At 37.3% G+C, this 19175-nt stretch overlaps 1 protein-coding gene across 1 annotated transcript in view; it reads right to left on the bottom strand.

Annotated features, from left to right (window-relative positions):
* The window catches only part of Nhe3 (Na[+]/H[+] hydrogen exchanger 3), an 81020-nt gene that overhangs the window by 60839 nt on the left and 1006 nt on the right, over nt 1–19175 (bottom strand). The window contains exons 2-5 of the mRNA XM_089249258.1: nt 16141–16382; nt 15112–15189; nt 14725–14801; nt 8343–8437 (exon numbers count right to left, since the gene is read on the bottom strand). Of these exons, the coding sequence (XP_089105384.1) occupies nt 8343–8437; nt 14725–14801; nt 15112–15189; nt 16141–16382 (492 nt within the window). The remainder of the gene's footprint in view (nt 1–8342; nt 8438–14724; nt 14802–15111; nt 15190–16140; nt 16383–19175) is intronic.

Below are 19175 nucleotides of genomic sequence, written 5' to 3'. Positions count from 1 at the left end.
TTAATTTCTCAATGGAAAACTTTCCCTATACCCCCTTACACAATTAACACGTTTAAAAATAAATACGATAAACATGTTGGGGTAAATCGAGAAACTACCCATACTTAAAATAAGACAACCATAAGTATTTTTTTATGGGCATTGTATAATATTGTGTCTGCGGTAGAGGTTCGTCAGGATGGTCGGGAGTCTCCCTTCGCAGGGCGTGTTGGGGCGTTGTGGGCCACGTCGACGGGGCTGAAGGGGGATTGCGCCCGCGGTGCTGTCCTGGCTTGTCGAGCGGTGATGTGCCCTGGGATTGGGGGTTTGAGTGTGGGGGTGTGGATGTTGGTCCCAGCCGGCTTGAGTTTTTTTCTGGCACGCCCACGATCTCACCATCAATGAGCTTATATCGCAAAAGTGACAGAGCCTGGGCGTGCTCAGTTCTATACTATATGACATCCATATTTTTATGGGCATCTTCTTCTCAGCCACCTCGTTGGGCATTTTGCCTGTTGTGGCGTTGTATTGGTATTTGTATTTACTTTATACCTGCGGAAAATTTAAAGAAAGACTATTTTATTAAAAAATATACAGCATTTCATAGGAGGTTTAGTGATTTCTACTGTGCTACGAAAAAGTTAAGAAAAATTTATGAGATTAGCAAAATTTCATTGAGGTTTTGAGGTTCTCATACAAATTCAACCAGACATCACACAAGAATAAAGGTGTCAAAGATGGAGCCAAGCAGGCTGGAAAAGAAAAAGGCAGTGTAATGCTCAGTTAACATAATTAGTAATCAACATTTATCATTGCATTTTTTAACCAAAATTATAATACAAATACAAATACAAATACAACGCCACAACAGGCAAAATGCCCAACGAGGCGGCTGATAAAAAGATGCCCATAAAAATATGGTTGTCATATGTTTCAAAAATACAGCAACCCAATTAAAAATGCAATTACAAATTACAAACAATATATACACATGATAAAATATTATACAATGCCCATAAAGAATACTTATGGTTGTCTTATTCTAAGAATGGATAGCTTCTCGATTTACCCCAACATGTTTATCGTATTTCTTTTTAAACGTGTCAATTGTGTTACAATTTACTACCTCCGGGGGTAAGCTATTCCATTTATTAACAACCCTATTGGAGAAAAATTCCCTGCGACACCATAACCTTGCATTGTCCCTCACCAATCGATACTGGTGTCCCCTTGTAAAAGCAGTCGATTGGCGGTGTACTAAAAGTTCATGGTCCATCCTATCCATCCCATTGAAAATTTTGAACACTTCGATCATATCTCCTCGACACCTGCGTTCATCCAATGTAAACATATTCAAAAAATGAAGTCTTTCTTCATAACTCAAGCCCTGTGTGCCAATAAGGACACGCGTAGCTCTTCTCTGCACCCCTTCAACCAAGTCTATGTCCCTCTGTAGGTATGGTCTCCAAAACCTTACAGCATACTCCAGTCCAGGACGAACTAAGCCTCGAAAAAGCGGAAGAATGACTTTAGGAGAACGCGAAGAGACCTTTTTGAAAATGAGACCAAGCATTCTATTCGATTTTTTGACAACCGCTGAACAGTGTTCAGAAAACTTTAAGTCGCTCGTCAATGAGAATTCCCAAATCGGTGACTCTAGTTGCATCCGGGATAGTGACACCATTCAACTCGTAAGAGAACCGTGGGTTGTTCGAACCAAAATGAGCGACCATGCACTTATCTACGCTAAACGTCATGCTCCATTCATTTATCATCAGTTACTCATCAGTTAATCAGTTACTCATCAAGTAATCATCAGTTACTTGTACTTTCAAATTAATTTTGAAATAATGCTCTAGATAAACTGAGAGACCCTTATAAAAAAATGTGTTCTTCTATTTTTCCTCATAACTGTTAACCGTAGAAAGATTTCAAACCCCTCAGAAATTATAAATAATCAGATTTCAAGTAAGAAAATTATTGGTTTGTTGACCAACAATTTGGTATATATTTACCATACCATATTTATTCAATTTGGTAAGATTTACAATAATCACAAAAATCTGATGTCTCGTTGGATGACAAGCATCTTGGTTCACAATGAGGTTTCTCACCCGCAAGCGAACGAAGCAACTTGTGTGAGTTTGCTTAAATACAGAACAATATTTCATATATAACCAGAAACGGATTAATGTCGGTTGAGGGCCCTGGGCACAGAAGAAAATATTGAGCTTCTTAAATTAGAATAAAATGTAAAGTTGCAGTTTTCCATAAGAAGTCCAGGGCAGGCACCTGGTGAACCCACCGTTGATTCCACCCCACTGCATAAAACATATAATCTGAACTGTATTGAATACATCAGCCTATACACATAAAAAATAGTTTGAGATGAATTTTTTTTTTGTGCTAAAGTAGTAATATGACTGTTTTCACATGGAATTCAACAATTTGATGTGAAAACAGTTCCTCTTATAACTTTAGGAAGGAAATAAAAGAAAGAGTAAGAAAGGCCAAAAAGGGGCTCGGTTGTGTGTAAATGCCTCCTAACTCCACTTGTGTGCAAGGGGATCCACACCTCAGTGAGACCCCATTTACGTCTGTTACATGACTTCCACATTTATAAGATGTTTAGCTCCTTCCATGATTCATCCCCATACCTTTCACTGTTGAAGTATTTCATTTATTCGACCCACAATTTCAATTACCTGACATTATTTAAAGTTTTGACTTCGACTCAAACTCCAAATCTTTTGAATCTATGAACATGATTTCCAAATATGAAATCTATGTAATTTTTGTAGGTTGTGGAAACACGCATAGCTTAAATAATATTCTATTTGCATTATCAACACAAAACCATAAACTTTAGGTTACAGATATGAAGAGACGCTGCTTTTGATATTTCTAAGTGAAACTCAAGTGAGAATTTATTGCACTTTTTGAGAAATCAGCAGACGCAGCGAGTCTCAAACAAACAGATTTAAATTGTTTGAAATGTGGCCATATTCACTTTTTAGTTTTTTTTCTTCTAATGCCTACAGCATCATTCCTGAAGGGTAAGAAACTGCATCGAAATTATTTGGGACTCTACTGGCCTGTTAATAGTAAAACGTATGGGTAATAGATTAGTATCGAACAATATATGTATGGTATCAGTTCTTTCCTTTAGAAAACCTTTAAAGAGCTGCTGTGTCAAACTGTTAATCTTAGAGGAGGTCTCAATACATTTTACCTGCTTTGTAGAAACCAATAAACAAACCAAACACCAATAAGCAATTCACCCATAAAAAATATTTATGGCTGTCTTATCTAAGAATGGATAGTTTTTGGATTTACCCCAATAAGCTTATCATATTTCTTTCTGAACGTGTCAATTGTTTTGGAATTCACTACCCCCCCCCCTCTCCCCCCAGAGTAAGTTAATCCATTATTCACAACCCTATTAGAGAAAAATCTCTGTAATACCACAACCTTGAGTTGTCTCTTACCAATCGATGCTTTTGTTTACTTTTCAAAGCAGTCAATTAAAGCCACATTAATAATTCACAGTCCTCCCTTTCCTACCCATCTAGTTGGAAATTTAAAAAACTTCCATCATTGTCCTTCCCCCCCCCCCCCCCGACACCTGCATTCTTCCAATGAAGACATATTCAAAAAATCAAGTCTTTCTGCATAGCTCAAGCCTTGTGTACCAATAAGAGCACGCGTAGTCCTCTCTGTGCCCCACTATCGATCAAGTCTATATCCCTCTGTTGGTAAGGCCTCCAAACCCTTACGGCATACTCTAGCCCAGGACAAACTAATCCCCAGAAAAGTGGGAGAATCACTTTAGGAGGACGCACAAAGACACCTTCAGAATGAAACCAAGCATTCTTCTCGCTTTTCTAACCACCACTGAACAATATTCAAAAAGAGCCGCTCATCCATAAGAATACCCAGATCAGTGATCCTAGTTGCATCCAGAACAATAACATCATTCAACTCGTAAGTGAAATGTGGGTTGTTCGAACCAAAATAAGCGACCATGCACTTGTCATTGCTAAACGTCAGGCTCTATTCATTTACCCATGCTGCAATCCTGTTTAAGATGGTTTGGAGCAACTCTCTGTTGTTTTTATTCCTGATTACATTCTATTAGCTTCAAGTCATTTGCACATTGGCTAATAGTCCCATCGATACCTTGATCGAGCTTATCAATAAAAAGTGAGAAAAGTAAGGAGCCAAGGAAACTCCCTTGAGGGACTCCACTTGTGACAATACTATACATATTTTGCGTAGCTGAGTATGTCGCGTATCAGGTGGATAGAGTTGAGTGCAGTACCGTGGGTTGGCTCACACCAGAGCAATGAAATTTAAAAATATGAAATGAATAATATTTCTTAAAACTGAAACGAAAAATGTTAAAAGAATAATAATGTGTGTGCTTATTAAAAATAATAATAATAATAATAATAGTATTTCTTTCTAGTAAGAATGTGAAGTGTGTGTTAAAGAATCAATAATATTTGCTGAAATTAAAAATCAAAATGTATTAGTGAAATAGAACAATTATGTGTTAATGAATAGGAGCAATATGCCTTGGAGCACCTGGTATGTGCCGATTCCTCGACGTGTTAAATCATGAATTTCGTCAAGCGTAAGATGTATGAGCCATGAACCATCATCAAACTGACGCTCGAAAAGCAGACAAATGATCTGGTACAGGAGATACTGAAGGGGAGAGTACGTGATCCTATACTTTCATCCAATCACAGGCTTCGGATCACGTGCTATCAAGAAAGAATACTGGAAAATACTGAGTTTTGGCGGCAGTTGGAGAAAGGAAAGGAGTTGAGCAAGCCACGTAAGAAAAAGAGCAAAGTTAATGTGCTCTAAAAGGAGGTTTTTTCTGTGCTGCGGCAACTCCCCAAGAGTATGAAAGCAAAAATGTTATAGTTAAAAAATATATATATATATATATGTTCCATCACAAAAGATAAAAATGAAATTATTAGTATTGTTGAGGAATAATACTCTGTATAAAAGTGAAGGGAATCGGAACAAAGAAAAGGGAGCAGGAAGAAAAGAAAATAGAACAGAATTTGTACCTGTGCACCTGTGCCAACAGAAGAAGTCTACAATTTATAAGGTTATAAGATGTATGAAAAGGGGGAAATGACCAGGTGAAGATGGGATTTCAATAGACATTATTAAAGAAGCAGGAGAAGAATTTTCCAGTATGCTAGCTGCTTTGTTCACAAATTGTCTCACAAAATTTGATGCGCCTGAAGATTGGAATAATGCAATGATGGTTCTTCTTTAGAAAAAGGGTGAAAAAGAGGATATTAAGAATTGTCGACCAATTAGTGTCTTATATAGGTAATTTATAAAATCTTCACCAAAGTGATGACATATAGGCTTGAATTCACATTGAACACAGCACAACCAAAAGAATAAGCAAGTGGTTTTCAAAGTGGATTTAGTGCAATTGATCACATTTAAACAGTCAGGGATAGAGACATGAGGAATATGAATTACCATTGTGTATGACCTGCATTCATTTTGAAAAAGCATTTGAGTGCAATAATACCATCTGCTGTTTTTAAAGCTCTAGATGTATTTGGGATAGAGGAGACATACATCAATATCAAGAAAATATATGATAAAGCAACTGCAACCATTCGTTTGGATAAAGGAAAAGCAAAGCTTAAACTTGGAAAAGGAGCCCGACAGGGTGATACTATCTCACCAAAACTCTTTACCACTGTTTTAGAAGTATTCAGAAAACTGGATTGGGATGAGAAATGAATCGAAATAAATGGATAATTTCTCAACCATTTGCGTTTTGCAGACGACATTGTTGTTATCAGCAGTAATTCAGACGAACTAGAAGAAATGATACAAGAACTGGCGAAGGCAAGTATTCAGGTGAGCTTAAAAATGAATCTGCAAAAGACTAAAGTTATGTTCAACCCCTTTGCATTGAAGAGGAAAAAAACTTTGCTCAAAAACAGAGATAGAAGAAGTAGAAAGCTATTTAAACCCGGGACAAGAAATTACCATGGACAACAGAATCATTAATGAAATAAACAGAAGGATCAGGATTGATTGGATGGAGTGCTTTTGGCAAAAACTGTGTAATTCTGAAGAGTCACATGCCATTACGCCTGAAAAGAAAAGTGCTTAACCAGTGTGTGCTACCAGCAATGACTGATGGAGCTGAAACATGGACACTCTCAAGCAAGATGATACAGAGGCTACAGACAACACAAAGGAGCATGGAAAGATGTATGTTAGGCATTACAAGGAGAGACAGAAAATGAATCACTTGAATAAGGAACCACACAAAGGTATATGATATCATGGAATGAATTAAACGTTTAAAATGGAAATGGGTTGGACATATTGCAAGAAGACAGGACAACAAATGGACCACAAGTATTCTAGATTGGTACAGACTTCTCGCACATTTAACACCACAGGGTGTTAAATGTGCGAGAAGGTGTCCCCACGCAAGATGAATTGATGAGATCAGGAAAGTGGCTGGAGTCAACTGGATGGCTAAAGCATCAGACAGAGCAAAATGGAAAAATTTAGAGGAGACCTTCATCCAGCAGTGGATTGAAAATGGTTGTTGTTGAGGATGAATAGGCATCCAATACCTCTGTAAATTTGCAGTAGTCTATGGTGATTCTAAAAGATGATGAAACCTCACTCAAGTCCTGTGGTATAGGGACTTATCCGAAACTGTCACCAAATAGATTCATCGCCCTATAGTAACATCCAGCCTAGAACTGTACCCGGAAACTTTGTCCATCATGATTTTCTCCATCATCGACGAGTGCCAGTACAAAAGAAACATCTCCGAGATAGCTCAATGTGTTCAACTTGATATCATCGACCAGTGGACAGTGGCGCATCTCTAACAAATCCTCAGTTGAGTCAAAAATTTAAATTTCTTATTTTGGGGCCCCTCAATCAGCCAAATTAAATGTAATGTGTTCATATTTAATATGAAAACTTAATTTAGTAAAGTGCGCACTTAATCATACTTATTAATTCCAGATCTGGAGTATTTGATATTGTGTAACTTTAATTGATAACAATGTGAAAAATCTGTCATAATATGCAACATGTGAAATTTGGTTTAAAAAAACTTTCCAACAGCAACAACGATGAAATATTAAATTTTCCTTTTTCATCCTTGTGCACTTTCTCACGACCATTCAATGTGTCTGAGTCCTTTTAATTTTCTTGTTGCAGCTTTCTCTTTCAACCCCCTTATCGCGGCCACCTAATATGAACGTGGGTGGCAATGGACTCTCAATTATTGCACAGTTGCCGAATAGCAATTCAGCAACTCTATCCACCTAATACGCAATTCAAGCTCTGCATTGTACACTTAACTTACTCAGGCGCTGAACAAACGTGCATACTAATTTATCATTGCAAATCAAAAAACAAAGTGTAATTTTTTTTCTTTTTTTTTCAAATACAGTACTAAGTTACAAATTGTCAACTGTGCATTTTGTTTGAAATGTAATTTTTTTTGGTCACGCTCTTCGTCACACATTTTTTTGTGCCCTTTCCCTCCCCCCTTATCAGCAGCCATGGTTCCCCTTTTGCAAAATTTTCAAACGTGGTCTCCCCTTGGAATATCCTAGGACCCCAAGGTTGAGAATCACTGCTCTAGTGACTTCATCGCTGCTCACTGCACTTCTTCAGAACCTGATAATTGTTGGCCCCTTAAGCAAATTCTTTATCTGAAGAAGGAAAAATTACATGGGGAAGATCAGGGGAATGAGCTGGTTGTAAAAGTATCAGAATGTGATGTTTTGACAAGTGATCTAACACCAGGAGGGAGCTGTGAGTCCTTAAATGTCTGTACGATTTGATGAGACAAAAGCAACCAAATCTTTAGAAGATGAAATCGTGGAGGCTCCATCACAAAAATGCACCAGCTCACAGGTCCATCCTGGTGTCAGATTACCTATCAAAATATCCCATTCCAATACTTCCAAAACCAGCTTATTACTCTTGATCTTGTTCCGTTTGACTTTTTCCTTCTTCCTCGTATAAAGAATTTGCTTTAGGAGCAACAATTCTCAGGTTCCAAGGAAGTGCAGTGATCAGTGACAAAGGAACTGGAGGATGTGATAAAAAAAGGCAATGCATAATCATGGGGGTAGTTACTTTGAAGGCAGCACTAAATTAATAGGTTATATCTGTATTCATTCTTCTGTTCTAAAATAATTCTCTGAACTTTCTGAACGTAATAGTATGTACAAAAAGTTAGCATCACATTCACACAAACCCTAATAAATGAAAATATTCTTAAATCATTGCTAAAAAGAAAATTTAGTTTGAGCCATATTGGTACATACCTGGATCAGTTGCAGATACAATGGCTCCAAAGTACAAGCAATTATTAAACGTGAAGTCTGATTTGAAGACTTGCAAGAATGCGAATAATACACCTCTATTAAAAAAAAAAAAAAAAATCACAACTGCTGTACATCATTAATTCAAAATCAGAAATTGTTAATGATTACAGCATTCAATACACTGAGTTTATCAATAGGTATAAGATAATGAACATTAAAAAAATCAATTACAATTACAAAAATAATTACAAATAAATAGATAAATAGACAATGTGATAATGAGTTTGAATAAATGATAAATTTCAACTGAAATTTAATAATGAAAACAGAAAAGCAGCAATAAATCACACACTGTTAAAAACCACACACACAGGTTCTCATTACTACCTTTCAAAATTAATGATATTCTATCAATTGTGATTTGATTAGATATGTGGACAACACATTTCTTTTCATTGATAGTTTTTACAACTGCCATTAAATGAGAAATTTTTTCCCAAATAAAAAAGGAGGGCATCATTTATTTGAGTTTTTATATAATCAATGTTTCTCTAACTTAAATATTTGTATCATCTTTTATTTTTGAATTTTGAAATATGAAGAAAATGATAATTCAAAAAAGCATTGGGTGGTTTTTGGTATAGAAAAAAATACCTAAATACAGTTAAACTTCAATGAGTCACTCTTGGGAGACCAAAAGTACGACCTCGTAACCGGAGTGATTAGTTAAATGGAGTAAGCCATGTCCATGCTGATTCTTGTCTTCATATTGACGCATTATACAAATACAAATACAAATACAAATACAAATACAACGCCACAACAGGCAAAATGCCCAACGAGGTGGCTGATAAAAAGATGCCCATAAAAATATGGTTGTCATATGTTTCAAAAATACAGCAACCCAATTAAAAATGCAATTAACACAAATTACAAACAATATATACACATGATAAAATATTATACGATGCCCATAAAGATTACTTATGGTTGTCTTATTCTAAGAATGGATAGCTTCTCGATTTACCCCAACATGTTTATCGTATTTCTTTTTAAACGTGTCAATTGTGTTACAATTTACTACCTCCGGGGGTAAGCTATTCCATTTATTAACAACCCTATTGGAGAAAAATTCCCTGCGACACCATAACCTTGCATTGTCCCTCACCAATCGATACTGGTGTCCCCTTGTAAAAGCAGTCGATTGGCGGTGTACTAAAAGTTCATGGTCCATCCTATCCATCCCATTGAAAATTTTGAACACTTCGATCATATCTCCTCGACACCTGCGTTCATCCAATGTAAACATATTCAAAAAATGAAGTCTTTCTTCATAACTCAAGCCCTGTGTGCCAATAAGGACACGCGTAGCTCTTCTCTGCACCCCTTCAACCAAGTCTATGTCCCTCTGTAGGTATGGTCTCCAAAACCTTACAGCATACTCCAGTCCAGGACGAACTAAGCCTCGAAAAAGAGGAAGAATGACTTTAGGAGAACGCGAAGAGACCTTTTTGAAAATGAGACCAAGCATTCTATTCGATTTTTTGACAACCGCTGAACAATGTTCAGAAAACTTAAGTCGCTCGTCAATGAGAATTCCCAAATCGGTGACTCTAGTTGCATCCGGGATAGTGACACCATTCAACTCGTAAGAGAACCGTTGGTTGTTCGAACCAAAATGAGCGACCATGCACTTATCTACGCTAAACGTCATGCTCCATTCATTTGCCCATGCTGCAATCTTGTTTAAGTTGGTCTGGAGCAACTCCCTATCGCTTTCATTCCCGATTACCCCCATTAGCTTCACATCATCTGCGAATTTGCTAGTAATTCCATCGATACCCTGATCGAGTTTATCGATAAAAAGTGAAAAAAGTATGGGGCCAAGGACACTTCCCTGAGGAACTCCACTTGTGACGTCTGTCCAACCAGAGAATTCCCCGTTCACCATAACTCGTTGCGACCTATCTCTTAACCACGATTCTATCCAATTCAGCAAGTTGCCCCCTATTCCAATCTCGTGTAAACGCTTCAAGAGTTTGCCATGTTGGACCCGATCGAATGCCTTCTGGAAATCAAGGTAAACAACGTCGACATTTTTGCTCTTACCCAAAGCCTTAGTCACGTAATCATAGAAGCAAAGGAGGTTAGTTACACATGACTTCCCCTTCCTGAACCCATGCTGATTATCCGACAATACATTATTCTCGTCTATCCACTTCACAAACTGCCTTTTGATGATAATTTCCAAAATTTTCGAGAGGGAGCTCGTCAAACTCACTGGACGATAATTAGACACCACTTCTCTACTACCCTTCTTAAATATCGGAACAACGTTAGCCAGTTTCCAATCTCTCGGGACGATACCCTCAGCAACACTACTCCTGTATATCTGTGCGACTGGCCCCAACAATTCATTAGCACCTTCCCTGAGAACCCTGGGATAGATATCATCTGGTCCTGGTGCTTTGCTTGCACATACATTTCTTAGAAGATTTAGGACCTCCACGTCTTCCACTTGAATATCGTTGAGCGTTTTATTACCCCATGCAACACCCGTATATCGAATATCATTATCTCCATTAAAAACCGACGCGAAAAAGTCATTGAAAGCACTACACATGCCTACATTGCTCTCTACTTTTGAGCCTCCTATCGAGAGGGGGCCAACTGTCCCCTTACATCCATTATTGACGTATCGAAAAAATGATTTTGGGTCAGAGCCAATGTTATCTGCCAACCTAGATTCAACTTGCTTTTTACTATCCCTTATCGCTTTCTTCAACAGTCTTCTTTTATCAGTAAACAATGATAGGTCACCTCGTCCACTTTTATACTCTCTGAATGCTCTTTTCTTTTCAAGATAAAGGTTCCGCACGCTATCCGTGAACCATAGAGGGTGTGATGTACAAACACGCTTTTTTCGAACAAAGGGTATGACGTCGTGCAAAACAGAGGACAGCTTCGTACTAAATTCTTCCCATTGACTTACCACCCCTACTGATTCCAACCGGTCTTTGAAAACTTCCGCTAACCTTCTTCGCAAAACATCAAAGTTAGTTCTCCGAAAACAAGGAACCAATCTTTTGTTATCAACCTTACCCGAGGAAAAGTTACAGTGAAATCTGACGATACGATGATCACTGGAAGAAAACTCTTCCCCCACCGAAACATGTTCAACTAGATCCTCAGAACTAGTAAGAACTAAATCCAAAATAGCAGTACCCCTAGTGGCTTCTGATACATGCTGATACAAAAAATTTTCGAGCACCAACTTAAGAAAGTCTCTTTCATACTGATTTCCAGATGAAAGGTTCTCCCAATCAATACCCGGGTAATTGAAATCCCCTAGTATGAGAACCCTCTTTCGCTTACACATGTAGGAAATTTCATCGTGCATTTTGGCGATGTAGTTTTGATCCCTATTCGGTGGATTGTAACAAACCCCAACAATAAGCTTATGACGTCTTTTGTTCTCAAGTTCAACCCATATGGTTTCAATATCACTTCTCTGTACGTTACACTCTCTAGCCTTCAAACATGATTTCACGTATATCAACACTCCACCCCCTTTCCTATCAGATCTATTTCTCAAAAAAGTATCGTATCCGGAGATGTGTAAGAAAGATTCATCCCCATCGTTTGCCCAAGATTCTGTAATGGCTATAAGATCCAAGTCCTCCACAACTATCATAGTTTCTAAAAAATCTTTCTTGTTACCCAAGCTCCTGGCATTTATTAACACACATTTTAATTTGCCCGGTGGTTTGTTGTCAATCGAGAAGCCATCCAAGTCAGAGGTGGGTAATTCCCCGTCAGTACTGTTGTGATTATCATTAACTAACCCGCATTCCCGACTACGTGGTCTGGGAGTAAAAAACCTGACCTAAGACTATCGTAAACCTCCCAGACCCCTCTCTTATTTAGATGGATCCCATCCGAACGAAGCCACCTATCGGTAAATGCGGGAAGCTCCAAGAACGTGACCCCAAGTGAGGAGCAAATGTCCTTCAGGCCTATATTGAATTGGTGGATCCTACTCCTATATCCCCTACTACCCCTTGGCAGCACTGGAATCACTGCCACATCTGAACCCCCCTCCCTAGCGGATAATAGTAAATCCCGGTACTCTGACAGAGACTCACTAATATTCGCTCCTACCTGATTTGTTCCCACCCACAGAATCACCCGCAAGGGCAACTTTCGGCGATGAAAAACGTCTCGAACGTTGCCAATCTTCCCCCCAGGAAGACAACAGCGCTCGAAACCCCGAAAATCCCTACACACTCGGTTCCCAAGTTCCCTAACCATAGAATCGCCGATGATTAAACCCCTATCACTATCCCCCTCTACCTCATCCACGACCACCCATTCGCCCTCTAAAATGTCGTTGTTCGTGGAGATTGCTTCTTCATCAACAGGTGGCTCGACGACCAGAGGGTCCGTTATAACCGGACCCTCTAGCACCCTAACTTTTTCCCGTAAAGCTTCGACCTCGTGTTCCAGCCTTTTTCTATCCAAGCACCCCTTACAATTGAAACTATCAGCTACTATACCCCTAGACCAGGGAAACCTCCCGTCGCAAGCTCTACACAACACTAGTCGAGGTCGAGGCATACTAACACTATTGCTAAAGCTAGATAATAATAATAATACTTAACAATACGAAAATGAGAAACGTTAACTGGAAATTAAAATAATGTAAAATACATTACTATGCAAAATATACGTAAGAGATTATACGAAAAAATTACGTAAAGTAGAATGCTCAGCACTAAATCACGAAGAATAAAATAAATATGTATATAAAGAATACAACACCCTCTAAAAAAAGTATTAAGCTACGAAGTACAATTTATACTTATTAGAATTACAACTCTAACTAACTATCGACTCTAACTAACTAACAACTTAGCTAACTATCTCAAAACACTAACACTACAACAATAGGCCCAAATGGAAGGAAAACAACGTTATTGAGAGTACCCGGGAAAAAGTATACACTGTTTGCTAACACTAACGTCCAAAACCTACGAACTTATATCAAAGAAGCGAGCGAACCTGGCGAAAAAACAACGAAAATGAAATGCGAACGAGAAAAATAAATATAAGTCGATCGAAAATACACAACGAAAATTTAAAAAAAAATGAGAGCAATATAAAAAAAAAAAAACCACTTATCTCACAATCCAACGTGCGCTAAAAAAAAAAGAAAATCACCGCAGAATATGACCCAAAAATAAACAACACGCTAAGTAAAACTCACGAGAACGAAGAAAAACACAAAGAAAGACACAAAATGGCCAAATGCAGAAAAAACCAAATTTTACTTATTCGAATGAGTTCAGGCAATAAAATTGATTACTCGAGTTTTTCTTAATCAATTAATGTTCTTATGCTATTAATGTGTCATAGCAAACACTTCATGCAAATCTGCATATTTGATACACGTTAAAAATAATAGCAACTCAAATTGTATCGATCTGAACAGCAACATACTAAAACAGATCAATGGCGATTGCCGATCACGTGATTAACTGCTGACAATTAGGTAAACATATATGATTTTAACAATATTATCTTAGAAATCCAGAGACTTTTCTCTGACTTTTGCTCAATAAAAATGCTATATGCTAAAACATGCCAGCAGGAGGTGTGGGTGAAACGTCAGGAAGAAAATGCCTTAGACCATGGCCTAATAGACCGGAAACCATTTGCAAGTCATTGAACGCCAGCCATGAAAGCCTAAGACAATACTACAACATGATTGCAGCCCAATAATGAAAAAAAATCCCTCAATTTTTTTTCAAAAAATCTAAATAAATATTTAAAAATAAAGAAAAAAATTCACAGCACTGTTTCAGTATGCTTTAAGATTGACGCAAGCCAAAGCAAAATGACAGAAATGACTTGGTAACAAAATCAATTTTTGGACAAAACAGTGTGCTGGCCACAACCACAGATAATTTTTTTCGTCTCTCCTCACAAATATATCATTTTATTTTTTTTCGAGCAGCCTTCCGAAGTCTAGTCTGGCAACTCACTTCTTTGATGCACAGCAAATTATATAAGTTTTTTAAGAATGATGCTCCCAAACCAGCAGAGTTTTAGAAAAATATGATTTTAAAAGAATTCCAAAAACCGTAGATAGACATTCTGGAATAACTGTAAAGCAAATATGGAATAATTCTGTTTGAAAAAAGCCTTGAAAGTTTTCATCTTCACTCTAGAGCTTGCAAGAAAACTGCTCAGAATACTTGGAATGACAATACAATGATGGAGATTCAAATGACAACATTATAAGATAACACTGAAAACTGTATCTAATATTTTATAATACATGGACAACATACATTTGAAAAAAGAAGAGTAAAAAACTTACGCGCTAACAAAAGTTGAAATAGTTGTCCCTAGAAATGCATAAGTCATTATGGTCCCCAAATTTCTGAAGAAAAATTTCTGTGGAAGCAAATGGGAAAAAATAATTTTACAATAACTGTCACGTATTCACGACATGAACAAATAGTAAGGTTAAACAAATTAGCAACAGAATTTTATTTTTACTGAGTTCTGTAGATGATGAATATAAATTTTTAAAAAAATATGATACTGGTAAAGGAAGCAAAATAATTAAATGCTTATCAATTTTCACGCAATAACTAGAAAAACATCAAAAAGCAATATAATTGAAATGTTTAGAATCAGAAAAAAGGAAATTGATGAGTTAGTTGCTGCGACTAATGAAAGCATAGCATAGAAAACATCTCACTCTTTTCAAACTATATCCAGCATTAAATATAATTGGGGGAAGGATGATGTTGAAGAATATCTCAGGATCAAATGTGGCCTGAAAGTAGAAAAAAAAATGTTTGAATTTCAAAATTATGTGATATTTGTGGGAGAAAAAATTATACGCCTCACACACATAAAAAGAATGAAACCCTCTTTACTTACAAATAACACCACAAACAAATTGCCCAAGAATGAAATGAAGAAACAAAAGTTCTTTTGATCAAAGCTGACTGTCTGACTAATCACATTCATTGAGACACACAGTTGTCGTCGTTTCCCAAAGACCCAAAAATCAAAGTGGACACCAACAATAAATGGTATAAAAACCAATAAAATGGCTAATGTATTAGAAAAGGCAGAAACAGAATTTAAATAAAGAAAAACATCAAAACTCCCCGGCTGAAAAACACAGAATTGGCCAAAGTGTCTGGGTTTTTTAATATATATTTTAAATTTTGTTTTTAACCCTTAACTGACATGGTGGTTTGACCCCACGCATTCTTCATCTTACCAGAAATAAATGCATCAGGACCATCTTATTTTCAGTACCTTTCAAGCAAGTCATTTACACTTGTTTGACAAATTTATGATGTTATTCTTCTTTTTCTTCCCTCTATATCATTGATTAAAGTTTCCGTGGGGTCAAACCCCACGGAAACCACTTGCGTAAGTCTTTCTGTCTGACGGCCTGTTTCTCGATAATGGTTTCAAATTAATGGTGAAACATCGGATATCTGAGGTGAACATGAGGACAATAAGTAAGATCTGTGTGATCAACATGTCATGGTGTTGTTTGCAAGTACTGTGTTTCTGACTTAGAATATGACTAATATGACTAACGCCAGTAATGCACAGAATTTTCTCAATACATGAACAGTTAAAATGGCATTGTCATTTAATTTCTTCATTTTAAACTAGGAATGTGTCTAACAACTTTCGAGCCAGCTTCCCTGTTAAAAAAAAAAAAATTCTGACCACAAGCAATTAAAAAGTTGACTTTTCATACCTTTTGGTCTAATGTTTTGCTTTCAACATCATTTATTTCGCCTCGAAATGAGTAAGCATAGCTCCTATTGACCAAGTTTGTTTGGCTGTGAGCACCTTGCTTAGCGACTGCCATAGAAAAGAAAAGATTTTCTGGTGGCACCGTCAGATTATTCCCATTGCCTCTATCCAAGACCACGCGAATGTGGCTCAAACCAGCCTCGCCTGTACCGGCATACTTGATTATGGCCCCAACAATCAATCCTGAAAAATAATATTAGTTAATATTTGCTCAAATTTACTTTCAAAATATTTACTGCAGATATCTATACCTCAAAAGCTGAATAAATCTGAAAATGATATACACACATACGATTACATTATTATTCTTGAAGAAGGTGACTACGAATGATATACACATACAAAAATGATATATACATACGAAAACACCAATAAATTTTACAAGCTCAATCATTTTTTTTGCAAGATTAGTTCCCAATCATACATGTAGGCTGATGAGGTAGTCATGTAAAAAAAGGTTTTTTCCAGCATGTTATAAAGTTAAAGTGTTAAGAATCAGAAATTCATGCATCACCTTGTCCAATATATTCGGACATGAGAGATGAATAAACACACCTGGGGTCTGATGGCTTTTACATTAGAGGAGCCATCAGAAAAACAGGTACCACCACTTTATTAACAGAGGGGCAGCAACTGTGTAGCAGGACTTCACAAAGCGAAAACAAACTTGGTGCCAACCACATTTCTTAGATACCAGTTTAGGGGTGCATTTACGGAGGAGCTAAGTAAGCTATAGCCCAGAGCAGCAAGTTCAGAAGAATGGGAAATTTCGGAAATGAGTAAAGAAAATTGAACTAAAATGGGAGGAGAGCAGCAAAATCATAAATCCATCTCTGGGCAGGCCTTATAAGAAGTTTAAACTGGTGGAGGCTTCTCTTTAAAAAAGGGCGGGTATTCAAAGCGAGCTAACTCTAAATATACGGTTTTGCAACTTTTTTTTTTTTGAAAATTTATACATTCATCTGTTTAAAGGTTTGTTCAAAAAGTATCTGACCATAAATTTTTGTGTGCAAACCAATGAAGCTTGAAGCTAGAGAGGCATGGTTTGGCACACTTATGTAGGCGATCCTAGTGTGCATGCATGCATTTTTTTTCCTGCTGCCTGCAGAAACTGCCAATCGCTGGCAGACAGCCAATGATTGAAGAAGTGTAAGTGAGCGCCATCACATTTTTGTTTTTGGGAAAATGACAGGAAAAAATTTTAAAAAAGCTACTGGATTAATCGTCATTGAACTGCCAATTGTGATGCTGAACCTCTCAGTAGAACTCCTTGATGATGATTGTGCTCTGTGGTGCATACTCATGATCGTCCAATGCTGATGCTCACCTTTTCTGCAAGCTCTCTGATCGGGATTTGATGTTTCCTGCATCACCAGTCCTCACTTAGTCAATAATAATCTCTATTCTGGGCATACCAGAGAATGTGCTTCATTCTCCATTGATGTGCATTCATCTTTCAAGTGGTTGTACTGCTCCTTTATTATTGTGGTGCCCATTCTTTCATCTCCAAAGGCCTGTTGAATCTTTGGGATTATTGCCACTCAAAAATCACCAAGCTTCTCATAAAATTTATTGCAGTAGTATTGTTCAAGGTTTTCCTGCCATTTTGTCAAAAATGAAAATGCAACAGCACTTACACCACTTCCTCATTCATCAGCAGTGCGCCGGCAGCTTCTGCAGGTGGGGGAAAATTCAAGCATGTGCACTAGAATCGCCTACATACACGCACCAAACAAGGCATCCCAAATTGCAATTATTTATGCACGAAAAATAATCATCAGATACTTTTTGAAACAAGCATCGTACTGTGAACTAAGCAACTTCCATCCTTCAGGAGTGCTTCAATCTCTCTCTGAAATGGGAAGTGAAGTGTGTCCAGACATCGAAGGTCAAAGAAACTTTAATTCTTAATTTGTGTAGGAGATGTCATGAAATTGATAATGCAGTTGTCGATCCTGCAAGAATGTGGCATGCTTGTGACGATTTCATTCCCTAATGTTACTCGTTTGATGATGGCACAGCGGGTACTTTTGGATATGGCTGTAGAAGGAATATTAAATGTAATTTTTATTCTTTGTTACCTTGATGAAGAACAATTTCCAGGCCTGGCGATATATCTTAGAGGGCATTATTACACAGGATTTTCACTGTATGGAGAGAGGGGCAGAGAGATAGATTTAAAAGGATGAATTTTCTAAAATGTAAGAGGACGCTTGAAACTATATCAAAATAGAGGAAGTGTGGTAACTCTATGTCAGTACATACACTCACATAATGCTTCAGTTGGCTCTATTAATAAGCAGAGATAGACTTGAAAGTCATAAAGGGCATAACATCAATATAAACAGTGATTATCTCTTATATGTTTCTCTCGCTTATAAAAAAATCTTCTGCACGCCCAGTCAAATACATAAGAAAATAATGCTATTCACTGGAACACCTCTCACTTATGTGTCTTTTCTTTTCTTATTCCTTTGTACCCATGCATAAGTGAGAGATCACTATATACACTATATCTCATTGAAATGCTTATGTAACGATACTCAAGAAACTGAAGAAATGTATCATTATAAAAGAGTTATTCTTGTAGGTAGAATATATCAACACTATGAAAACTGCATCAGAACTAAAGAGCAATATAGTTATAAAAGCAATTATCATTATAGAGGATATCGTTATATAGGATTTTTCCTGTATAGTAAGCCACCTGCACTCATCCTTGGTATCAGTGTTGGGAAGGACTAATTCCCCTTTTTTAAATTTATGTATTTCCAAACATGGTTTTTTTTATTGACATTGCATTGCTCCCCATATCTCTGCTCACATAGGTAGGGTTGGTGATTCTAAACTTCACATTGGGCATGGGAGGGGACTTGCAGGGCTGCAACCAGATGCTTGGTCACCCGGGGCAAGTGCGCATCTTGGCGCCCCCTTGTAATGTTGAAGGAGAGGTTTGAGAATATAATTTGCACCCCC

The sequence above is a fragment of the Pholcus phalangioides genome, unplaced genomic scaffold (assembly GCF_987345545.1).
Source record: "Pholcus phalangioides strain wild (caught in Gottingen) unplaced genomic scaffold, Ppha-v1.0 ptg000022l_1, whole genome shotgun sequence".
NCBI classification, from domain to species: domain Eukaryota; kingdom Metazoa; phylum Arthropoda; class Arachnida; order Araneae; family Pholcidae; genus Pholcus; species Pholcus phalangioides.
The sequence above is the reverse complement of the archived record's forward strand: the minus strand, read 5'-3'. Positions and strand labels throughout refer to the sequence as shown.